Source organism: Penicillium angulare (assembly GCF_028827245.1).
Source record: "Penicillium angulare strain IBT 27051 chromosome Unknown utg000004l_segment0_segment0, whole genome shotgun sequence".
NCBI classification, from domain to species: domain Eukaryota; kingdom Fungi; phylum Ascomycota; class Eurotiomycetes; order Eurotiales; family Aspergillaceae; genus Penicillium; species Penicillium angulare.
The window spans coordinates 7,318,812-7,343,985 of record NW_026623163.1 but is presented as its reverse complement, the minus strand read 5'-3'; the positions used below and the strand labels follow the sequence as shown (position 1 = coordinate 7,343,985).

Here is a 25,174-nt window from a genome sequence, read left to right as displayed (position 1 = left end):
GCCAGGCTGCGTGTAAGTTAATGAAGGGTGACCCTAGTTTTGTGAACTTTCCTCATTTACTATTTGGATAGCTTGATATTGCGAAGAAATCCAACTGGCCGTATGTGCGACACGTCACTTCTTGGCATTTAAGAACTTATAAGCGCTCCCAAGACGCAGCTGTTTGGTTCTGATATTAACTTCTTCTGTTCATCTTTGATCAGATTAACAATATGGAAAACGACTACGACGTGGTAATTGTTGGTGCTGGTATCTCGGGTATCAATGCTGCATACAGACTTCAGACTCAGTTTCCAAACCTCCGCTATACAATGCTAGAAGCCCGCCAGAAGCTAGGTGGTACTTGGGATTTTTTCAAATATCCCGGTCTTCGATCTGACTCGGATCTTTTTACATTCGGCTTTGAATGGCATCCATGGAGTCAGAAAAACCCTATTGCTCTAGCGCCAGATCTCCTCGAGTACCTCGACGAGGCAGCCACACAACATGGGATTAAAGAAAAAATTCAGTTCCAACACCGTTTACTCGGCGCTGACTGGTCCTCTGTCGATAATGCATGGTCTCTAAGCGTGGAGCAAGACAATAATTTCGGAATAACAGCTATATCGGCTCGCTTTCTGGTATTCGGAACTGGATACTATGACTATGAGAAACCTCTTCAAACCAAAATTTCCGGCATAGAAAACTTCCAGGGACAAGTCATTCATCCTCAGTTCTGGCCCGAAGACGTAGATTACACCGATAAAAAGATTGTCGTCATCGGCAGCGGCTCTACAGCTGTAACACTTCTCCCTTCTCTTGCCGAGAAGGCAGATGTCACCATGCTTCAGCGCAGTCCCACTTATATAATATCTGTTCCGAACAGATCTGGCTCATGGCTAACTGCCATGCTACCCGATACGATTCAGCGAAAGTTTCTACGTCTCCGATACCTCTATGTATCCAGGCTTTTATATGTGTTCTCCCAGGCCTTCCCTACTCTCATGAAATGGCTCATCAAAAAACAAGTGACCAGCCAGCTCCCAGATCATATACCCTTTGATCCTCACTTTAACCCACGCTACAACCCATGGGATCAGCGATTATGTGCAGCTCCCGACGGTGACTTTTTCAAAAGTCTTCGCTCTGGCCGCGCAACAGTCAAAACAGATACCATTCACCAGGTTACTTCTTCGGGGATCACACTGGACTCAGGCGATATACTTGATGCTGATATCATCATTACGGCTACGGGATTGGCTCTCTGCTTTGGTGGAGGGACTTCAATAGCCGTTGACGGGGTCCCGATCCTTGCTTCTGAAAAGTATGCCTGGCGTGGAACGATGCTTCAGGATATGCCGAATGCTGCATTCTTGGTCGGTTATATTAATGCGTCATGGACTCCTGGTGCGGATGCCGCCTCGGTTCTTGTTTGTCGTCTTTTGAAGAAGATAGAAGAATGCGGTGCTAAAGCTGTTGTTCCACGCTTGAGTCCAAGCGAAGAAGATTGTATGCGGAGCAGTCGTATGATGGGGCTGTCATCGACGTATGTTGTTACGGCTGATGGTGTGCTGCCTAAAGCTGGGGATCGGGGACCATGGAAGGCACGAGATAATTACTTTGAGGATATCAAATTTGCGAAGAGTAGCAATTTGGAGGGGTTAGAGCTGCTTTATGGAACGAAATAGATTTATTTCAGGTTTTGGCTCTTCTAGCCCATTTTGTATATACTTGTCGTTTATATAGTACTAGCGCTTGAGTAATGAGGGTTTTCAGAAACTATTTTCTTCGTTGAGCACTGTAGTATTTGAGTTGGCAAAAAGAACTTGAACCTTGTAGGCCTGGGCATTTATGCTACAGAGACCTAGTTAAGCACAAGGTCATGGTAGGAGTTGCGCAGGACTGGGGCTGCTACTCTGGAGCTTCTCATGGAAAAGAGAGGGGCCGGGAAGACTAGTCGGGCGCTTGTAGAGACTTCAGTAAGCCAAGGCACGTTCAACACTGTATTCCGCGCCGGACGATGCTCGTCGCTTCTGCGGAGGATAGCTGCAGAGAACTTTGGCACTCGAGTGAGTGTTGTTCCCACCTTTTGCCACCACTCGAGACTGAACTTGAAGGAACTTGAACTTAGAACGTATTAAGAAGTGAAATAATTCATACAAGGAGTGCTATTCTTAAGGGTATTTGATCCTACGCTAACTATGAAACAAGAGCAGAGTGTTTGGAAGTACAAAGATATCTTTCTCTATCTCCACCAGGGGGTTGTTACATATACAGGAAAAGAATAATAAACTTGATACCGTTTGCATGTTGATACCAAAACGCCGACTAGGAAAACCCATGACTTAAGTCAAGCGCTGCGCTTTCAAGCTCCATAAAGGGGACTCACAATATGAGACTACCAAGTCGCCTTTCTATCCACTCATCCAGGCAGATACACGAGACACACCGAAGCGACTCATGTATGAAAGACCTGTTGTGCCCATAGGGAAGTAGCTGACAAGGTACCAGACCAAGGCAGCCAGTTGGAAAATGGAGGATATGAGCGTAAGGAAGAAGTTTTGGCGCTGCGATTCAAACGTTAGCAAAATCCGGGGTTAGGTATGGCAGAGGCTCAGTAGGTCAACGGAAACTGGGAGAAGATGGGGTCGCGGGGTTATGAATCGTGGAACATAGGGTAAGGCAAGCGAGTGCTAGGGACAGTGAGAGGTGGGCTCGGCGAGGGTTCGGCTTTTGGAATTCTGTTTTGTGATACCAACGGCGAGGCAGGATGAAGTTGTGCAGGGTTGTTGTTGTCGCAGAAGCGTGGTTGCACGGAAACCGACTAGTGCAAGGTGATATTGATACACCCCACGCCATCTCTCCGTAAGAAGATTTGTCGGCGTGACAGTTACAAGTACTGTCGCACCGCGAAGGAGATAGAGCGCAAGAATGCAAGATCCCCCTTTTTTCCGACGGTGCCGTGCAACCAGCCGGCGTACAACAATAGGTGTATGGGTAAAGGGGACAGGTTGATACTGATCGACAAAAAAGATACCAAATCAGTGACAAGCAACTTACCCCGATAGCGAAGTAGAGTGTGAGGGCGATGGATCCGAAATAGGCCGCAGTGAAGGGCAAACGTGGTCCCGAGACCAAATGTTTAACGTAAGTCCACGGTCCCATGAGGACCGCCCATGATAGCAAAAACAGGCTTGAGCCGACAGACCATCTATAGAAAGAAAGAAAAAAGACAGTGTTAGCATATAGATATCGAACAGAAACCTTGCTTTTGAAAGTTCTTGGCGTGAGGCGCAGAATGTTGGAAAGACACGAATAAGACATGGCTTGTAAGGCCATAAGCTAGCACATGGTCCGAGCCCCAGCCTACTCATGACCAGGATCACCGTATCTCGGGATCTGAGTGGTGGGAACAACGCCCGTAGACGAGCTGAACAGTACACAGTACACAGTGGGGAGGGGGAGTGGGGTTAAGAAGGACGCAAGCTGCAGCTGAAAGTCGATAAACTAAGGGAAGACAACTTACAATACGGCGAATTTGCGGGGCTTGAGCGAAAGAGCAGGGAAAAGGAAGAAACAGATTAGGAAGCAGACAGCAGCACCCAGATTACAGGCACCGAAAATGAGCATCCGATCCCAACGACTCACTAGATACGATTTCCGTTAGCGTACATCTACAAGATCCCTCCTCTCGGATCACAGCCACATAGACAAGCATAGCCATCATGAATATTGCCGGCGCAGGAACTGCATATTCATCACCTGAATCAAGGCTGAAGCTCAGGTGGAACGATCGTAGATATTTGAGGCACGAGATACCAGTAGTGGAGAGACAAGGTACACGAGGGTGAGAAATCAAGGGTAAAAAAAGAAAAAGAAAAAAAAAAGAAAAAAAGAGAAAGTCCTTACAGGCGAAGAAACCTTCTTCCTCCTCCCGGCGAGTGGCTGCTGGCAAGGGCGCGCCTGGTCCATCATTGTGAGTGGGTAGTTGGACATAGCCACCCTGGCCAAATGGATTGAAAGACTGCAGGCGCGAGAAGAATGGGGTATCGGAAGAAGCACTCGTACGAACGGGGAAATCCGGGTCTCTGCGCGACCACCCCAGAGAGTTCACAGAGTCGCGAAACGAGTTGTTGGCCATCGCGTAATAAACTAGCTGATAACCTAGGACTGGAGTCAGAGAGGGGAAGAATCCCAATTGAAAGGCCAGATGGAAACGTGCACGGCCGCGTCTGCAGAGGGAGGCCCGTGAGCTGGGAAGTCAAAGGCCGTAGGAAAACGTCTGCAGGGACTATGCACGATGGAGTGCAGATGATCTGCGCCGGATGATGGGCTGATCCCAGAAGATTGGCTGGGGGTGGAGACTAGATCAAACCAACGGGGGAGCAGATGACGCCCACGCCGAACACGGATTCGGCTTCCCAAGGGACTTGGCTACGGCTCCGGCTCGTCTCGAGTTCACGCGGCTTTGTGATAATGGTTGAGGGTGTAGTTGACGTCGAGCCCTACAGGTTGATGGTGACAAAGGACCGATTGGAGGGGGTGTGCGACACTGCGAATGATAGGGCAAGGCGATCGAAAAGCTTATGGATGATCCACACGCTTCCAAATAGTGGATTCTTGCCTTCTTGCTCTCTGGCACGCACCACACCGCCGGGATTTGCAAGTTGATATTCCACCCACGTACGTATACGTACGTCGTATCCTTTTCGCTATTCTTTCCCGCGTATCAAGGTTGAATCAGGATTTAGCGGTGGAGTAAGAGTAATCGGACGCGGCACAGGCGGGATCGCAGTTAAAGGAGTATACGTCAACGGAGGCGCCGGACTTTGCCAAGCGGAGGGATAGACGTTGAACCTTCGCAAGCACCGATCACAGAAAGTAAGCGAGACTTATGATTGGAAGCAGAAGCGCTGCGCTATTCGTAGAGGAGGGTAGAGAGTCGAAAGTAGATCAAGCCGGATGACGATATGGCGTGGAGCTACCGATGCGACCAGCCCAGATCGGCGCTGAGGGAAGAAAGCTGTCAGATGATGCCCTGTTTCGGTCCGAGCTAGGGCGTAGATGATGCTGGATAAGGCAGATCCGTTTTTTGGGAGGAATTTCTTTTATTTTGCCATGCTTTTTTCCAATTTCCAATTTAATTTTTTCTTTTTTCTTTTTCGTTTTTCGTTTTCCCTTTTTCCTTTTTGCCTTTGAGCATATCTCACTGGAAAGGGGAGGGTAGCATACCTTGGAGAGGGGTTAATGGGGGGTGCAATAGTGAGAAGGGGGTGATGGAGTGGATTTGAAGGTGGAAGTTTGGATCCCAGGACGCTAAGCTCAATCAAGTGGGACACGGACCACCAACTCCGCAAGTTCCTCTCCACTCGGCTTCAACTGGGTGGCTGCTCTCCGCACCTGAACGACTAGTCCAGACGCTATCCTTGGGAAATTTGGTAAAAAGTACTCCGGAAAAGGTAAAGATGCAACATGAAATGGAGAAGGATCCTCTAAAATATGCATCTCAATTAATCAATATTCTCTACTTTACAAATACTCAGACATTTGAGCATACTAGTATCTATATACAAATCCGGAGATAGATATGCTGATGTACTGATCCATGTACATCTACATCTAGAACCCAAAATGAATAAAAAATAAAATAAAATAAAATAAAAATAAATTAAAATCACAGACTACATCGGTGAATCTGAGATGCCCATCAACTCTCGTATTTCATTATTAATAGTTTTGAAGTCGGGCGCGCCAATCAACTCCATGACCCCTCTCTCTACAGACCTGGGAACGAGTCATGGTTCGGGAACACTGTCGATCCATTTTGGCTGGTGCACACCCTGTTGGCGATCGTGATGGTGGTGCGCATAATGGTGGGTAGACTATATTAGTCTGCAGAAATTCATCTAAACTACATGATTCTTATAGTCCCAGCGGCTCCATCCTCCCGCAGTCGTATCGGAAACACTCCCTGAGGACCTCAGGCAATGAGAGGGTTGCATATACCCTTTCCCTCTAACGTCGCTACCCGTACTGTACGACCTTGATGAATTTGTCCGAAAACCGAATGGAGATATGGACCTGTCTCTCGCTCTCTGCAGCACGGCTTTGGGTAACATTGGCTTCCCACTAGCTTCATTCCTCTGGTGCTTTTTTGTTCCGTTGACAGTTGCTTTTTTTTACTGTTTCGACCATAATTCTTCCGTATTATGTCCGATACGCATGGGTTTTTGCGGCATGGATCGTCACAGACGTCATGCCAGGGCCCTGTGCACTGTCTGATGCATACAGTAGACCTGGCATAACCCAGTTATGCGGGGTTGAATGTTTAGAAACATCATGTAGGGAAGAAGCATGGTTTCAACTCCCCGAAACAGAAAAGAAAGACACACACCCAAATACATGCCCTCCTTGCATCAACCGTGGATGTATGCTCGGCGATACCCTCCGAACCTTGACGGGACGGGACGTGCAAGAAGATCCACGGCGACCCCTCTCTTTTACTAGGTGATTTTCCCGCTCTGTGCACTACATTGCGGAGATCTTCCCCGTTCTAACATGCATGACCGAACTAACTAACAATATGATTGATACCATGATGTTTAGCGTCAAAATTTGAACCGTTGATTGTCCCGCTTTCTTTCCCCTCCTTCTTCCTCCCCGGGCATAGGGTGGCTTAGACACATTCCATGATGCGCATGGAAAGTTTGGCGAAGTGGCTCAGTTTACTAAAAGGGGGACTGGAAAACAGGTTCGCACCATGAGGGTGTGGTCCTTTTCTTCTCGTTATTGGTTATTCCTCCCAGACACATTCCGACCCCTCCAATCGTGAGTCGCCGCCACATTCTGGACATCGTGCCTCGAGTAAAAAGTGCGCACCTACACTAGTACCACACCGGGAGACGACAGGCGGAGTTGTTATCAGGTTGCGCTGGAGCCTGTGCACACGGGCCACCCGGGTGCAGGTGGGTGCAGTTAGCACCAAAAATATACTTCCAGATTTGAATCAATATGATATAGTATTCCGTATACAAAATAAAAATAAAAAATAAAAAATAAAATAATTCAAAATAATTCAAAAAAGCATAAATTCCAAACTCGGGCTTTCGCGGAGAGAAACAGTACACGGTCCAAGCTCCTCCGATCACCGCCCCCAAGATGATCGCCACCGGTCCTCTGCACGACATTTTGTAGACATAACACGCATTGACTCGATGATAGGATTGATAGAGTTGATAGGGCTTACTGGGGATGACGCCTCTTCGTCTATCTGACTTTGCTTTTTTTCGGCTTTTGCTTTTTTGCTTTGAAATCTAACGCTTTGAAGACAGTTATTGTCTTATTGATAAACTCTTTTTTATCTTTTCTCCATCTGATCATTTTCTAGTTATTATTTCTTTGTTTTATTATCTATTTTATTTTCTATTCTACTGATTTGTAAGTCTGCAGGCCATATTCTCCGGATGATGCGTCTCATGTTGCTTGTCTATGGAGAACGGGTTGTAGATCTATTCTAACTCTGGCGCGGTTTCTCTCCTCGTCTGGAGAGGTACATTAAAATTATTGATCATTATTGATATGATGTACATGGAACCAGGTTATCGACACATTTCTGCATACCTGTGGGAGATCGACCTGTTGCCCATCATATCCCCACGGTCTCATTGGGGGATCTCCCCAACCATCGACGCTCTCCACCCCCTCTACCTTCGGGGACACTAATGCATATTCTTTCATACTTTGATAGATTAGGGTTTCTCTCAGTGCTCACTGGTTCTACCGGCTTTCCTAAAATGCCTTGTTATGCTCTGTCTGTAACCCATGGCCATCTGATACATTCTTTTCACCGGTGCATCCAAGACTTGTTTTAGTAATTTTACCACCTTTTTCATGTTAGTTTGGCGTCTTCCCCCCCGTCGGTGTTATTTATTACCATTATTTATTTATATTTATATTTTACCTTATTTTTTTTCTGAGTCATGACTCCGATACAGGTGACAAACATCTACGGCATCATGGGATTGGCGCCGTTGACTAAATCCGGCTGTATCACCCTTCCCCCCTTCGTCCCAGTTTCTTCTGTGTTTTAGTGTCATTGTGGGTTGCTTTTCCAACATAGTTTGGATCATCATAGATTTCCCACAGAGAAGAAACGTATCTGAATATATATTATTTTTTATTTTGTATAGAAAATATACATAGGAGGCTCGGGGGTTTACCGTTGCCACCCCTCACGCACACACTACCCTCCTTTACCCTTCACCCTTCACCCTCACCCACACCTTTAACTCCGAAAAAAGTAATCCTGAAAATCTAAATAACAAAAAAAAAAAGCAACATAATAATAATAATAATAAAATAAACAGGCAAAAAAGCCAAATCAATCAAAATGCTCCCAAAATCAAGGCACAATATGTCCAATGCCGATGTACGGCAAGCCTCATCGATTTCCACCGATCGACGGGCTGCATGACCGATGTTGTAATATATCAAATGAGAGGCGAGAGGCTCGAGTTCTTAAAGTCTCCATCTCCTCGATCTTTCCTCCTGCAAGTGCTTTTCCTTTCTGCACCTACGGCTGCTGTGTTGTCACTCCATCACTGGTTTCTCGTATCCCAAGCCCCATTTTTGCGCCCCATGATTCGTAAAGCTTTACAAGTGGATCATCGAGACTTACTTCCGTAAGTTGGCCCTACGCAGGTACGTTGCCTTCTAGGCGGGCTTCTACACTATTCTCCCTTTGCGTGGATAGCCCTGGGGGTAGGAGGAGAGAGATTCGCTGTGCCTTAGTTGCCTATCCCGGTGGTTCCTGCATTGCTGCCTGTATGCACAGTGGACTTCACCCCAGAAGCCACGTGTGGGGGCTCTGCGGATATTGACGTGGACTATCTCTCCTTCTATCTCTCTGGCTCTGTTGTTACCTTCTTTCTTTCATTGACTGACATGTTATTCTCAGACCTTAACTCCCACAAACATAATCTTGATCTATATCCAAGGTTAATCATTACGATCTGCAATCAATCAGGTAAGGATATATATACTTCTCTTTAATCAAGTATATCCCTGGTGTTATCCCCATCCATGATTACGTGGGCTTCGTATTGCATTGCAATCCAAGCGTGGGCCTGAGTGTTCGACTATACACTGTGTTATGCTGTGTTGTGTCAATCTCCGGATCGCCACAGCTCACCGCCCTGTTCTCTCTCTCTCTGTCTCGCTCCACCGCTTCTTCTCTTCCCCGCTCTCCACTTTATTTTTCCCCTTGAATCGTTGATCATTGATCTTTGACGTTTGGCTGCTTTGGGTACAAGAGTTGAACTTAATTGATCAGAAAAAGAGAACGGGACTTGACTTTCCCAGCAATCTGGCACAGGGCTTGTTCTCCGTCTCTTTTTGAAGCCTCTCTATTTACCCGCTGTCTTCTCCGTCTGATCTACTTTTAACTCCCGCCCTTTTTTTCTTTTGCCCATTTTGCCCCTCCCTTTCCCCTTCTGAGACACGTTCACCATTTTTGGTCACCCTGAAGGCGCGTACCTGACTCACATTATCAAGTCTCTTCTTTAGAGTGCGGTCTTCTTTGACCATCTCCCTCTTCTTGATTGTTTTCTTGCCCAGTCGCAACTCGGACTGGCTTCCTCCGATCTGCCAATTTTCCCCTCAAAGAACATCATTCCCCGAAACCCCGTCGACTCATCCCACTCGACACCTGGGTACCAACTTGGTTGAATCCCAACGACACCTCATACAATATACGAATCCCTTTATCCCGCATATCTTTGACAGAAAGGTAATTAATGCGCTTCTTTATCTCTGATTTCGTAACCCATGGGGGGCCAAATTAGTTGCCTCGTCGCGCCTTGCCGACGCTGCGCATTCTTATTTGCCGACTTATCCTGCTCACGCCGCCCCCTTCCGTGGTGGAAAAAAAAGGTATCCGAGGCTAACTTTCTTACCTGGTTGAAAACAGATTTGTCAAACCTTTGATCCTCATTCTCGTTGATCATCTTTGACGGCTGCCTGAAATTGGGCGGTTCGTGTTATCTATTCAGAGAGGGTCAGTAACTCGGCGCAGACGACTATCTCTTCCACCACGCCAACCCCGCGCTACCCCACAACCTTCATACACATACATTCCTAGATATTACCTAGATATCCAAGGAAAAAATGGCAGAAGCAAGTCTTTTCATCAAACACGAATCTGACAGTCACAGCAATCCTTTCATGATGTCTCACTCCGGTTACTCTATGGGAAACCAGTTTGGAAACCCCAACGAGGGGGTGGACCCCTCGGACCTGACCATGCAGCAGGGCGGCTTTATGCCTTACTCATATGGCTCGCAGCAGAACATGTCATCTAGCTTCAACTTTGGAAACTCCGGAATCGACACCGATGAACTCCTGGACCTGGAAATTAGCGCCCCTAACGGTAGTGTTCAGCGCAATAACGACTTGAACTATATGCAAGACCAATCCGCAGGAGGTATCGCCATGAGTCATCAAAGTCAAATGTCACACCTATACTCAAATACCCCGGACAACGCCCCCATGGCCAGCCCTTTTGTTCAGAATAGTTTCAACTACGAGCAGTACAGGATGAACCAGCAGAATCCTCATATGCAACATGCCAGCTCCTTTGATCAGAACTATATGGGCGCCAAGAACCGATCCAGCATGCAAAACATGGATAGGAACTCTTCCGATACACGGAGCCCAATGACCCCCAAGACACCTGCTCTAGGCTCCTTGAACTTGGGCACCCCGGAGTCAGGTAGCTTCCCTGGTCAGCCAATTCGCACAGGCGGACTGCAACACCGACACCAGAAGACCCTGTCAAACCAGTGGGATGGAACTCCAACAAGCGCACAATCATACGTCGATTCCCCTATCTCATCTCCACCTCAACACCACCATGCTGGTATCTCAGAGATTCTCAAATCTGGAAAACATGCCTCTCTCCCCGCCAAGGTTGATAACCACATGCCAGGCAGCACTCAAGATCTGGAATCCCAAGAGGCCAAGCGCCGACGCCGCCGTGCCTCCCACAATCTTGTTGAGCGACGCCGTCGTGATAACATTAATGAACGGATCCAGGACCTTTCTCACCTGGTACCCCAGCATCGATTGGAAGATGACAAGGTGCGTAAGCAACTTGTGAATAACAGCGCTCTCTCTATGGCAGGCGCAGGCGCAAACGCTGCCACATCTCTTCTGGCTGGTGGCAATGGACGACGTGCCACACCTGGCAATATTACTATGGGTCTTCCCATTGAAGACAAGGAGAAAGGCCCCAACAAGGGAGACATTCTCAATGGAGCTGTTAGCTGGACCCGCGATCTCATGTGGGCCCTACATGTTAAATATCAACAAGAGGCCGAACTCGCCGATTTAATTAGCAACCTTGGTGGCACTTGGCCATTTGAGCCCACCGAAGAAGAGAAGCGCATGCGCAGTGAAATTGTTGACGCATTGGAGAAGAATGATCCAACATCATTCAGCTACACTCGTGGCCCTGGAAGTGGTCTCCGCGTACCTAAACACACCAACATCGCTGGTGACGCTATGCAAGGTGGCGATGGACTCACACCACCCAATCTGAGCCCTTCATACCACAGTGGTGCCAGCAGTGTGAACGGTGCTCCCGGCCAAGCTCAATACTGGAACAGTGCTGGTCATGCTGCCATGAGCTTTAAGGAAGAGGACGAGTACGGAATGGAGATGAACTAAGATACCATGACTATCTATTTCGCCTCGACGAATTATCAGATGACATGTTGCATACACGGCGTCTTAACGGTGGTTCCTCAGTCGGCGCATCAAGAGTGAGAGTCGATCAAACTCGAGGAGTATTTTTTTTCTTTTACTTGCATGTTTCTTATGGCCTCTGGCCTAACGCGTCTTCCGTGATTATGATTCTTCTTACTTCTTCTTTTCTACAATGTGTTTCTGGTATCTTGTATTTTCTCGTTGATGAACTGGGTAATGATGACCGCTCGTCGAAGGATTGATTTCAACCAGACCGCTTAGGATGTTTGTCGGGATTTCTCTCTTTTTCTACACTCAGAGTCTTGGTTCCCTTTTCTTGATGAGTTCTTCTTTTTCTTTCTCTCTAGGTTTGCTCTATCTCTGGTTTGATATTTCTGTGTTCTTTTGTCCTATTATTTTTATTATCCCATCGATACCCCGATTTCCTTTCGAATGTTTTTACATACGTTGCATTTGTTTTTAGTTCCAACATGATCTTTTCATACCTTTGAACTATTGTTCGGGTTTCCTCTCCTCAATATTGGATTGAATTGAATTATTCTTGCCTCAGACCACCATGCATGTTATTTGCTATTGCTGTGTGTTCTGCCAACCCTAATCTCGCCCTATTTTCAAGATTCTCATCATCTTTCACTGGCTGGCATATTCCCTCTTCTTCATGTTTTGCATTCTATTGGTAGTACTGGTTTTTGCTTTTCTTATCTCGGTAGTTAGGCAGCAATATTAACTACACCGTTTTCATGCAGGCTACTTTCGGGTTCATTTAATAGGTAGACGGACGTCTTCAGAAAGTTCCGCAACTAAGGTGATTTCAAGGTTAAGTACCTATTTATCTTCTGCTAGTACTGTCACACGGCTATATACAGAGTTTAGTATAGCGTTGCACTGTAACTTATCGCCGATAGGAAACTAGCGGGTATATCTTACTCGGTAGCTCCCGCCCGCCCGGGGCTTGTACTACAAGTCCTGCTGCCCTACAGGATGCACAATCATCTTTCACGGCCGTAAAAACCTTGTAAGTCCCCCCTCCCCCGATCACCTTGCCTCGCGATAGCTCTGGCCCTAGCATTATCTTGGAATATTAATCTCAAGATATACTTCCAATATATACCCTTCGCCCTCTTTGAAACAAATTTAATAGTATAATTCAAAGTACTTATTAAAGATGTTTCTTTCTTTGACTTTCCATTTGTCTTTCCAATTACTTGTTCAATTGCCTTTCCATTGGGGTCTATCTGCTTAGAGCTTACAGTACACATAGCGGTGCTCTGAGCGGCAAAGGACAACATAGGGCCAAGGGGGTTTGTTTACCCCCGCTGGCCGCTATGGTCCCCCGTACCTGACTTTATCGATATCCGCCCCCTCCCAAATAAGTAACGTAGCGGTTGCCTCATGACCATATACTAAAAGCAAAGGAGAGTGCTGTCCTGCGCGAGTTGCTTTTGAGATCAACGCCCGCTCCCTTACCAAGGAGTCATTCGGCCATCAATGCACGGCCATTCTCTGGAGCCATAGAGAGTGACGTTCTTTGATTTTTATCTTGACGGTTGGTATAAACTCCTTTATCAAGGAGGAGTTTAACAGTAGCTTCATCACAGTAATGCGAAGCTATAACAAGTGGTGCAGCGCTCATGTTATCTTCCGGACTGGCATAGGCTCCTTTCTCAATAAAGAGATAAGCGACCGTATCGTGACCCTTCCAAGAATTTTCAAAAAGAGCTGTTCTTCACAAAGAATTTTGAAAGTTAGTAGTACTACTGTAACTCATACTAGAAATGCTATTTTATAGAGAGGAAGGAGGAGGAAGCGTGTGCCAGAGGCGTGGCTCTTACTAGTACTAGTAGTATATGTAGCGCCAGGGTAACGGTTATAGTATAATGTATCAGAAGATACATATATACTTATTAGGTTGAGATCATCTGATAAATATAGGCTCCATTCATCGAAAGGAGCCTAGCAACCGCTTCGTGACCACTCTGTGAAGCTTCAAAAAGCGCCGTTTTCCCTCCAGAATCTACAAAATTAACATCGGCTCCTTTCGCAATAAGAAGCCTAGCAACTGCTTCGTGGCCATTTTCCGAAGCTTCAATAAGCGCCGTTCTTCCGCCAGAATTTATAAAGTCAACATCGGCGCCTTTCCTAATAAGGAGTCTAGCAACTGCTTCGTGACCCCTCTTTGAAGCCATAGAAAGCAGCAGACCGAGCAATTCAACTGTAAGATTAACATCACTTCCTCTTTCAATGAAAAGGCTACAAATCTCCTCATGTCCATTTTGTACAGCCCGGGACAATGCCGTTCCTCCCGCATCATCTTTCTGGCCGATGATCATTCCAGCTTCTATCAAAAGCTTGGAAATTGCCAATCGACCTTCTTGCGCAGCCCAAGTCAGCGGCGTGCGCTTTTTGAAATCCAAAAGGTCTTTCCTGAAATTAATGCCCTCGGCAATGTCATTGCCGTCAATTATTGTGGAAGACAGGCCAAGGAGAGCAGCAACAGCATCTTTATGGCCACCAGCCAAAGCTGCAAATATTGGATAGCCATATCTTCCCCCTGGAAAATGAACGCGAGAATTAACTTGCATCTTTGTACGAATAAGAGCAGAGAGGCCCCTGTCTGCTAGAATGTAGATCATGCTAGCTAGTATCCCATATTCGCGACTTTGAAATTTCTCGAAAAGATTGTTCATTTTTATCCAGTTTCGTAATTGGAAATTGAGAAGGAAAGCATTCTGAGGGATTACTATTGCTGCAGCATTAGAATGATGAAGCACATATTGGCTCGCGTACTCCAGGAATGGGTAGCAGCGAGAGAACTCAGATCTCATTCCGGCCTTAGTAGCCTTGTCGAGTCTGGACCCATCGATCAACTGATCACAAGACGCATTGATGGACGGATATTTCAAATAGAAATCACAGCATTCTCGCAGAGCCTCATGACTAGAAGCCTCCCAGTTATTCTCTAGGTCAGGCCACAGCTCAAAAAACCCATTGTCTTTGATTAGAAAGTCTCGCACAGATTCATGGATGAATTGAACCTTTGGTGGACTGGACAGAGTGATCTCAGCAAGACCTTTTGAAGAGCTGATAACAAATGCAGCATTGCTTTCCCTTGACTGTGGGTTGATTGTTGGAATCTGATAATCAACCAGGCCCCGTGCTGCCAGATTAGACCAGAGAGCATGGCGGAATTCATCTGGTTGCAAAGGGCGCCTTGCAAACATGATCCAGCGAACACAAAGTAGAAGTTGCTCCATATTCTCTGTATCTCGTCTGAGTATATCCCTGAAAAGCTCGCTTAGGCCACTTGGTAAATCTTCGAGTCTTTTTCGTAAAGCTAACCCGCCCCGGTGCCACTCCTTATTTAGGATATCGACAACCAGAATGACCCACATAAAGACCCCAGCTGCTTTGTCGAGCAATTGAGACTTGAGCTCTTGGAAAAGGGAAGGGTCTTGTATTCGGAGACGATTTGTAATGTAATCTTCCAAGTCTTTCGTGTGGCCTATTTCGCTCTCCAGGGTAAGCTTTACTCCCCCTTGAATTGAAATATAGGGATAATGTCGACTGGAGAAACAGACGCGGAATGGAATGCCTTCGCTCATGCATTGACTTCCAAGGTCTTCAAAATATTCGATCATGTCTCTGATCTGTTGCTCATCGCATTCATCAAGAGCATCGACAAAGCAGACAAAGTGTCGTTGACCAAGAGCAGAGATTGCATCGTAGAAAATATCTTTCAAAACATTTAAAGAAAGATGCTCCTGGCCCAACGGAATACTATCAAACTTGTCGAGAACTTTTTGTAACTCAGGATATCCCGTCAACAATTGATACAAAAGTGACCGATACATGCCTATAACTGATCTCTCCAAGTACTCGCCTCGAGCGTTGAAGAAGAAAGAGGCAGCGACGACTTTTTTCTTCATCCTCAAGTAGGCAAATTTCATGATTGTCGATTTACCTGCTCCGGGCTTACCGCTTAGCCATAGGAATGCGTGGTATTGGGTTAGGCGTGTAGGATCAAGCCATGCCTTGTATTCTGGGTGATCCAGCAGCCATTGACATGTTTTCGAATGAGCCTTTTTGATATTCAATTTGCGGGAATCAATTTGATCAAACTTTAATAAGTCTACAAACTGCTGCGGATTGTTTTTGCTTGTAAAAGGATCTACATTTCAAGTGTTAACGTAACCAGTTAAAACGCCTCTAGAAACAGGAATTACTTACCAGGATTACTTCGTTCTTCTTCTGCCAATGGTAGCTCTTCCATAAGCTCCCTTGCGTATGCTGCTGCTGCAGCGGCAGCATATTTTTGCCATTCCTTGGTTTTGTGAGAATCAGAGTAGTCACAGACTCCGCGAATAGGAAGACAAGGGAATATGTCCATGAGACCAGCAGCCTCCATCTCGAAGCAAATAACATCTAGTTCTCGCGCAATATTATCTCGGGTGCCGCCATGCTTCATCACTTGATCCCCGGAAGCGATCGCACCGTAGTGAATCTTTGGGACATCACGTTCACGCCTGGTACGCTTGACTAACTTTGATGAATTGCATTCGTCGCAACTTGAAGAACTATGCTCATAGTTTGCATCGAAGAGACGATCTGGAGTATTAGGTCGGCAATAATTGGGAAGGCCCTTCATCCTATGCTCAATAATGAATGAAACTCGACTAGGCCCAAGTTCATGTTTCGCACGGAGGGTAGAGATCGCTGTTCCGAGGAGAGAGCCATGAGTTCGAGGGAATGCGGTTCGTTCAAATTTCCCGTCTGCCATAATCTTTCCAAGGTCATACTGCATGACTCTTGTTCCAATGACTATATCACCGAGTCGTATATCTTCTTTACTCGGTACGCCCCCGCCAATGCCAACCATTAAAGCGACGGATATTGCAGGGAAGGTTCGACTTAAATTCGCCGCTACGGTTGCAGCATTGATTGTGCCGTAGTATCCACTTGGCAGACACGCAATAACGATATTATGTCCCTTGATTCTTCCAAGCACGTAACTATTGGTGTCATTGGTGGCTCGAGGAGGGACATCATGGACCTCATCGAGCATCGCCTGAGCTGCTGCCATTTCGATGTGAAGGGCGCAGACCCACGCAACTGTGTATCGGTCATATTGGAAGACTGAAAGGCTGTTTTGATGGATAGTCTTTTGTTGTTTAGCCGGTCGTGGCTCCTCTTGAATGTGACTGCTTTCCATAACTTGAATCCCTGAAATCAAGGGCGTCGCTTGGGCCGCAAGTGGGAGGCAAAGAGACTACCCAGCCCGTAGAAGGCCAGATATTGTTTTGCTTGGACTTCCAGTGAAGTCTAAGAAGATACGATGAGGTCAAAAGTGCAAGATTAGCAAGAGCTGGCGAGGCTCTTCCCATGTTACAGCCCCGAGGCAGTGCCGCAAAAGAAAACATCATTCCTATTGTGGCCCAATCATCTGTTCGCTCTAAGCGCCAAGGTCTCATGTACCATGTAGAGTAGGTACTTTTGTCCAGTTTGCCTAGCCAACACCGAGTATGGAGGGCCCATAGCGATCGTCGGGGAAAACCCCGCCTGTGTTTGGGCAGCAGAAAATCAGGATACCTGTAAATTTTAATTCATTAACCTCTATCTAGGCCCGTGGAACATCGCCAAGTTCCATGGTTAAGCTTCAATCCTGCTATCTTAAGATACAACCTTTCTTTCTTTTTAAATGGACCTACTACAATAATCTAGAGTATCTATAAGATATATTTCGCTATTGTCCTAACCAACTATCTTTCCAATTCAGTGCTATCCTCTTCCGTTCTAAGGTTTTATTTATTCCAATATAAGTCGTTCGTGGAGATATCAATCTCAAACTTGAATGTGCCACTCCGCAACGTCCCTGAAGAATAATAGTATTTGGGCTAGGTAGAAACGGGCTAGAAAATCCATCAGCTGTACTGTAACGAAGGAGGGAATCGCAACCTCAAGGTAGATAACAAGAGCCGAGTGTTCTATTTTTAATATTACCATGTAAATTTACGACAAAGAGTTGATCATGTTCATGGTTTGAATGAAGGTATATTCTGGTATCAAAGAAGGCTAACAATTCGCAATACTTTGGTGAAAGAACCGCAAAGAAAAATATTTCTATAACACCATGTACGCCTTAATTTGCGCTGACATTCTCTCCAAAAAGTAGAAAATTTTCACCATACTATCTGCGATAATCATTGACGCTCTAGAGTGAATTTGTCACACTTCATCTAAAAATCAAGTAGGCATCATGATCGATATTTTCACAAAGCACAAATGCAAAACACGGATTCCGAGCACAAGCGGCATTCGCAACCCAAATACTTGTAAGTCCACAATCAAAAGAAAATCTTCAACGTCGAAAGCACCCACGAAGCGAATATTGACTGATTCGGATATCGACCCCAACGACATAGAAGCGCAAATCAAACGTTGCAAAGAGCGTATCGCGCAAAACATAAGTCCTAACGCATACAAGCGCACTCTAGCTGCTTTGAGGAAAGGACTGAGGCATCGCAGGTAGTTCGTTTCTCACTTTACACAGGACAAGGCACTTGAGCTGATAGTTCATGTTTTTTCGGCTAGGGAAATGATGGGGGATACACCGGGATTGAGCTGGGAAATCAACGATTGGATGCTCTTACTACTATTGAGAGCTTCTTGGTGAATAAGGGGGATCCATGCAAAGAAACTTTGAATGTTCGTGCTATAATGGATGCTTATCGTTCTTGTGCTCTGGTATTAGATGGTCAGGCAACATACTGGGGTGGTGGAAAGCTCCTGGAAGGACCGAAGACATTTTCTTGGGATTATTTTCGGAGACTAAATACGGTGGAGAAAAGAGCCGGTGGAGGATTCTGGGTGGAGGGGGTTAGTTTAATGTTGTGATCTCGCGAGGTTCGAGTGTGGAAGCTAAAATGGGGTTGTTCGTTTGGTATTAGGTGTTTGGCCCTATGCCGCAGTCTATCAAGCGTACTTATAAGTCAGCTCCAGCTTTCAAAGAAGGCTTTGAAGTAAGAATTTGAATATTGGCTCTTTGTCGAGCCATCACTTACATTGAATATTCAGTTGGACCATGTTGTTCGCTTTAGATCCGAGGAAGCACATAACGAAACCAACGCCCCCGAATTCGAAGTGCGATTTGTCGACGACACAGGCGCCGATACAATGATGATATTCCGCGACGATGTCCAACGGTTGATGGGCAACCAAGCAACAAAGGACGACTGGCCATGGGACCACATGATGGAATTCGACCTAGTAATACCTTCCGGACTCCAAAAATTCGCCGTTCTAGTCATAGCAGTCGAGGTTAATATGTATAATAAGCGTCCCGAGGAACTAGGACACCGTATCCTCATGCGTGAATTATGGACCATAGTCCGGTGCGAAGTGATGTTCGAACACGACTCTGTGGATCAGAACGGTCGACGAAGGGAACGGCTGAATGGACCTTGGCTACGATCGTCGCTTTTCACGGCAACTGCACCCACGGACCGGAAGAGATTGTTTGTTAGTACTAATAAGAGGGAGTTGTGGGCGAAATCGATGCGCCGGCTGTTGACTCGGCGGATGCATTACCGCCTGCTTTTGTGAGGCCGAGATGGGGGATTGCGCATGAGAATGATTCGTCTGCTGGTCGGCTTTATCCTGTTCCTGATGCGGAGAGGAAAGGTGATGTGCCTTGATTCAATGTTCGATTCGGGTTTACAGGAGGGTATAACCGTAGAAGGCAGTGGGAAGGAAAGATGGGTTGTCTATTTGAATTTACCGCAAAGATTAGTTGTTTGAATGCAGAAATAATTAGATTTAATTGGTTCAGTACTCCATAGTTGTATTTTTCTAATTTCTTTACATCAATCAGATGTGGATCTTTGTAGATGTCCACGAGTACTATTTGTACCTGACTTTTGACAGCCTTTTAATACAAGCCCTCGGCCTCAATCAAGCGAGGCTCGCACGATTTAGTTACCCAAATGTAATTCTTCTGGACTCTAGCTAGCCTTATAGGTGACGCTAAGCCCAAAAAGAAACATTGAGTTACCCTCGTGGATTCATGTCTCTGGATTGGTCGGTTCGTTTAGTGTGGAGCCCCGCAGGGGACCGGATCCCGCGCAGGGCCGGGCCCCGAGGGACCAGTATAACTCATCGTATTCTTGATGCCTGGAACTGAAGGGGAAGTCAGCATTTAGCCTTGTTCGCCTCTTTTTTTCTTCTTCTTTTTTCCTTCTTCTTTTTTCCCTATCATATTCTGAAATCCAGATATCAACCATACGTTACCCAGCTATCAGCATATTATTACCTTTTATCTTCATCGACTGAGAATCCTCAGGATCTCATCTCGCATCCCCAGGAAGAAAGATTTCTTCCCAAACAAATATGGGCCGTCACTCTGTGGAAGATCCGGTTCCTGCCTATGAGGATCTCTACGAGCAACCTCCTTCTAATTTGAGGACGGGAGTAAGTACTTTATTTTTACGACTACATAAGATTGAGTGATGGCGAAGGCATCTAGAGTTGAGACTAATACGGACACAGTACTCTGATCTTCCGTCGAATGATATTGAGAGCCAAGAGCACGACCATACTCATTCTATTTCTGTCCCTCTAATCGCGCAAAATGATACACAACATGCCCACTGCGAAGTTTGTGATCGTCGGGAAGAGCGAAGGGAAAGGAGAAGAAGTAAAGAGAGATGCTGCACTACTGTCGCTGTGGTGATGCTTATCATTGTTCTGCTTATTTTCCTCCTCTTGATGGCAATTTTTTTCGGTCTCCCTAGACGGGCTACGAGGCATTAAGCATTTCAAGATACGGAGTTTCTTATATGTGTGATTGGGATGTGGTTAACGTATTGGGATTGGAGTCTTTGTTTTTACCTTCCTTCCATACCGGGTCTTAATTTTGGATGGGCGGGTCTCTACGTCTGCTGTTCTATATGGATTAATTTTTTTTGCACGGAAAACATAATCTACTATTTGTTCAACATTGCTCGAAATGAAAATGCGGTCTTCTCTATATCCATCTAGCAGTTATAATGCTCTATCTGCTTTGTGGTACAGTGAACAAAAGAAATGGCGGGATCGAAAGTTGACACAGGCTCATGAACATGAGCGCTTTGTAAAGCAGGGTATATGGAGACTGTCTTATCGGTCTGGTCGGTCAAGGTGTCCCCAGTGGAGGCTGTGGTGGTTTTGTAACAGAATAATTTAGACTAAACCACCACTGGCAAGAGAACCCCATTGACTCGCAAGCCGAGCACAATGTATACTTTTTTCGTCTTTTCACAAGATTTCAGCATAGCCAGATGCTTACTCGTCGCGCATCTTGCGGAAGAAGTCCATCATACCGGTGAAGACGACCAGCAGGATACCACCACCAGGTCCGAGACGGAGGACCTTAGGAATGAAACCCTTGTACAGAGCGCCGAAGCCCTCCTCCTTCATCACGGTACCAATAGCAGGCCAGGCCCAGTTGTACTTGGGAATCTGGCCGGGAACCTTGGTAGTGTTCTGAATACGGGACTTAACAACATCCATGGGGGTGTTGAGGACGGTACCAGCGATACCACCAATGGAACCAGCGAGCAAGTCGTTACGGGTCTGTTGACCCTTGTTACCGGGCTCAGGCTTAGGCAATTGAGCGCGAACTTGGAAGATACAGCCGAAGTAACCGGCGTTCCAGAGAATGTGACGCCAGAGAGTAGACTCAAGACCGTTGTACATGGCCAGAGGACCCTCGGTCTTAACGATCTTCTTCACAACATCCAGCATACCGTTGTACTTGCCAGCGGATGCCTTATCCTGCAGACGAATCTTCACCAGCTCGAAGGGAACAACGACGAAGGCCTCGGTAGCACCAGCAGTGGCACCGGTAAGAGTGGCGAGACCCTGAGTCTGCTTCTCAACACCAAACAGGTTGCGGTAGAAAGCACCCCAGCTGTCGTTGGCGGCGAACTTGGTCGCACGCTTGGGGGCCTCCATCAGGATGGGCGCGGAGATACCACGGTACAGGGTTTTGAAACTATTTGGTGAATCATTTCGGGTTAGAACTCGGGAGGATCTCGGATGGGAAGCCGATTGGGAATCGCTGGACGAAACTCACCCCTCGTTCTTAATAATCTTGCGGAAGCAATCGAACATGCCATTGTAGTGTTCACCGCCAGGCACAGCGGGACCGGTCTGAAGCTGACTGCGGAGTAAAGACGGATTGTTAGTGCTCGTGAGCCGTTTTGGGTAATCGTTTCCGGTCGGGGAAGGAGATTGCGCTTACACTCGAGTCTTGACCACGTCCAATGGGTACCTATAGAAATCGCATTGTTAGTTCTGGGCTTTTTGAATATCCTAGCATTATCGTAGAATGGTATGGTTGATTTTTATCAAGGGACGATGGTACAATCACGGGATGGGGGCGATTGGAGATCATACATAATCAGAATCTATCCGTGCGGGGAGAAACATTAGCAACTGAACATGGATATCGCGAATCTAAGCGGAAATGCGACTGATAGAGAGGAAGCAGCTGAGCCGATTCTTCTATGTGAATTAGGATACAAGCATACCTCAGAGACACCAGCCACGGCACCGGCCGCGAACTGGTAGACGAAGGGGAGGGGTGCTTGCGGCTTGTCCGACATGATGGGCGAGGAATTCTGCGAGGGGGCAATTAGAACAGGCGATTCAGAGACTCAAATGAGATAGCCAGCAGGCTAATTGGATGTTTTAGGGCTGTTACACACCAAACGAAAATCAAAATGTCAAAAGCGCGAAGATGTGAGGAGAAAGAGATGAGGTGCGAGCGGAGAATGAGGGCCCTGATGTCCCCGGTCTCGGCAAGATTCGGTGATCAGCTCCGACTCTCACTTTCACCGCAGGAACGAACTGCCGCTTATTACTAACGGGAGTAAAAGGGAGCCCCGTGGGGTTTTTGATTTTCCACGCGTAAAAAGCCAATGTCATCTTAGTATTCACCGAGCTTCCCCATTCATCTTCGTTATCAGGCTAAGTTCTGCCAAGAAGCTTTAATTCATTACCAATTACCCTGTCTACAGAGATAATGTTAACATAGTGCCAGGAAGCTGGAGATATCTATCATGGGGTTTCCCTAAATAAATAATCAACCATAACGGGGTCATTTTCCGTAGAGGCTGCTCTATATATGGGATTTCTTGATGCACTGGTCATCTAGCATGGAATTCGAATTCCGACATACATTTAGTTCTTACGCCATCCCCATACAGCATAGATATACAACATGATCTTTTATGTTCTGTTTATTTTGAACTCGCGATTTCCCAGCATCTAGATTCTAGATGTAAATGACATCCATTGGGCATTGCATAGATCATCAAACTTCATTATTCGTCGTACCACTTGTTTAACATAAAACAGCCCACCACACTCCCATAAATATCATACCGAGCATAAAATTCCACATACCCTCTATCTTGTTCCCACCACTTTTCGCCGTCGCCTGCTCTTTTCCAATCGTGGTTTTAGAAGAACCCGCCGTACAGCTTTGTCCACAAATAAATCCCGAGGGACAACACCCGCCCCCAACAGTATCAGCACAGCTAAACCACCCAGTAGCACACTTGCCGGTGTCCCCAGAATCTCCGCTTCCAGTTGTGACGGGTTCAACGATCGTCACTCCATCTGATGTGAATGTTGTGGATCGTGTCGTAGGACACGAGGTTGTATCGCAATCCCGTCCTGTTTGGCAACAACCGCCGTGATAGACAGCGGAGCATGCATAGAACCCCGTAGGACAAATCGAAACGCGGCTTGTGGCTGTATGTGTAGAGGTGGATAGGCCTGTAGGCCGTGCTGGTGGTACAAGATTGCCTGTAGTCGCAGTGTCGGATGTGGATTGCGACGACACTGACGATACCGATGACACTGACGACTTGGGAATAGTCTGAGGAACTGTTGAATATGTCTTTGTTGAAAGTGTGGTTGTGGTGCCTATCGTCACGGTTATGACGGAGACAAAAGCACCTGTTTTGTAGTAGTTAGTATTCCATACTTGCTACTGAATTCATATAGATGTTGTCAAAGATATCATAGCATAAACAGATGAAGCGAGGATAGAAGGGACAATTAGGAAATACTCACAGCCGCCAGGAACACATTGATAACCCGGAATACAACAACCTCCACCCAAGGCTTCGGAACAAGTTGTCCAGGGATTTGGACACAATCCGACCGTGTCAGAACACTTCTTCCCATTGGGACAACATCCCACGTCTCCAGATCCAGTGTCCTTCACATTCTCGCAGGTATCACCAGTGCTGCAGCATCTATCCGACCGGCCGATTGACGAGCACGCATATGTTCCAGTCGGACATTTGAAGTCCCTAGCCTCAAGAAGGCTTCCATGATTTCCTTCCCAGGGAAATGAAGGGTTGAAAGGGGAGGGTCTCTGATGAAAGAGATATGTCAGATAATCATTCGAAGTATCTTCGTCTGAAGCTTGGTCGTCGGCATTTGCGTTTGCGCTATCATGATCCACAATACTGCGATCTGATAACAAGCCTTGCGAATCATCAAGAAAGGTCCAATAATCTAGAAAAAACTTCTCTCCTTCGTCGGGACTCATTTTCCTTACGCCGTGGATGGTCTTTTCTGCGAGCCGGGCCTCGTTCTCGGCGGTTTGTCGGAGGATGTCATTTTCCAAATTACCCGAGAGCAAAGAGGTGTTGGTATACTCATTTGCTATGCAGGTGCAGCCAGTGGCTAAAAGGAGTAAGGCGATTTTTCCCTTGTGCATGAGGACTGTGATTGGACTAAAATGGAAAAATCAAAACAATGAGGCGGCCGCTCGGATACAGTGATGGAACAACTCGGGAGTGAGATATCAATCGGATTCGAGCTTTCTGAATCTTCTTAATGTTAGCATTTGTTCAACTTTGTCGGATTTCCTTTTCATAATTGAAGAGAAAGGAGTGGAATAACAGGGTCGTACATGAATGACTTAGGCGGTGTCCTGGATACTGAAGTGGTTGTGTTTCAGATAAGCCTGATGGACTGGGTTAATGCAGCCCAATGGGAAGCAGACTTGGCAGGATTTTAGGTAGAGACTAGATCTGTCAAACGGTGGAGCCTGAGTCGATCACGAAGATCATGGTTTGGAGAAAGTGGGAGTTGTCTTGCAAACAAAACGAGCAAAATTATGATGGCGGGGACCCGCCACTAGTTCAAGTTATTATCGGTGCACAGATGTATCTTCACCTTTGTGTCTCAAATTATATCCTTGCAAGCGTTTTGCCAATGTTGGTCGAGAATAAATAGTAAACCCGGAAAACATCACGATAACGTTATTAGACATTATTTTCTGATTTTCAATAATTCTCAAAAGTCAAATATTTTTCAGTACAATACCAAGTTCCATAGAAGTGGAACATCTGGTCGTAAAATGAATGATACAGGA

General features: G+C 46.3%; 7 protein-coding genes across 7 annotated transcripts; 3 read left to right on the top strand and 4 right to left on the bottom strand.

Moving 5' to 3' along the window:
* Nucleotides 1–212: 212 nt before the first annotated feature.
* On the top strand, nt 213–1,667 carry N7478_006637 (flavin-containing monooxygenase; the record flags this gene model as incomplete). Its single annotated transcript, XM_056922851.1, has 1 exon — nt 213–1,667. One exon carries the CDS (start codon nt 213–215, stop codon nt 1,665–1,667), a length of 1,455 nt encoding a protein of 484 aa, XP_056780888.1.
* A 726-nt stretch (nt 1,668–2,393) lies between these two features.
* Nucleotides 2,394–4,120, bottom strand: N7478_006636 (putative Golgi traffic protein SFT2; the record flags this gene model as incomplete). Its single annotated transcript, XM_056922850.1, has 4 exons — nt 2,394–2,546; nt 3,040–3,190; nt 3,506–3,626; nt 3,889–4,120. The coding sequence occupies 4 exons, from the start codon at nt 4,118–4,120 to the stop codon at nt 2,394–2,396; spliced, it is 657 nt and encodes a 218-aa protein (XP_056780887.1).
* Nucleotides 4,121–10,143: 6,023 nt separating this feature from the next.
* N7478_006635 (basic helix-loop-helix domain-containing protein) lies at nt 10,144–11,703 on the top strand (the record flags this gene model as incomplete). The annotated part of the gene is made up of 1 exon (XM_056922849.1): nt 10,144–11,703. The coding sequence occupies one exon, from the start codon at nt 10,144–10,146 to the stop codon at nt 11,701–11,703; it is 1,560 nt and encodes a 519-aa protein (XP_056780886.1).
* A 1,943-nt stretch (nt 11,704–13,646) lies between these two features.
* On the bottom strand, nt 13,647–16,822 carry N7478_006634 (uncharacterized protein; the record flags this gene model as incomplete). The annotated part of the gene is made up of 2 exons (XM_056922848.1): nt 13,647–15,910; nt 15,970–16,822. 2 exons carry the CDS (start codon nt 16,820–16,822, stop codon nt 13,647–13,649), a joined length of 3,117 nt encoding a protein of 1,038 aa, XP_056780885.1.
* A 1,199-nt stretch (nt 16,823–18,021) lies between these two features.
* Nucleotides 18,022–19,341, top strand: N7478_006633 (uncharacterized protein; the record flags this gene model as incomplete). The annotated part of the gene is made up of 5 exons (XM_056922847.1): nt 18,022–18,071; nt 18,234–18,267; nt 18,331–18,615; nt 18,687–18,758; nt 18,814–19,341. 5 exons carry the CDS (start codon nt 18,022–18,024, stop codon nt 19,339–19,341), a joined length of 969 nt encoding a protein of 322 aa, XP_056780884.1.
* A 1,716-nt stretch (nt 19,342–21,057) lies between these two features.
* N7478_006632 (putative mitochondrial 2-oxodicarboxylate carrier protein) lies at nt 21,058–22,382 on the bottom strand (the record flags this gene model as incomplete). The annotated part of the gene is made up of 4 exons (XM_056922846.1): nt 21,058–21,769; nt 21,851–21,933; nt 22,019–22,048; nt 22,308–22,382. 4 exons carry the CDS (start codon nt 22,380–22,382, stop codon nt 21,058–21,060), a joined length of 900 nt encoding a protein of 299 aa, XP_056780883.1.
* Nucleotides 22,383–23,122: 740 nt separating this feature from the next.
* Nucleotides 23,123–24,514, bottom strand: N7478_006631 (putative GPI anchored protein; the record flags this gene model as incomplete). Its single annotated transcript, XM_056922845.1, has 2 exons — nt 23,123–23,742; nt 23,860–24,514. The coding sequence occupies 2 exons, from the start codon at nt 24,512–24,514 to the stop codon at nt 23,123–23,125; spliced, it is 1,275 nt and encodes a 424-aa protein (XP_056780882.1).
* Between the last annotated feature and the right edge of the window lie 660 nt (nt 24,515–25,174).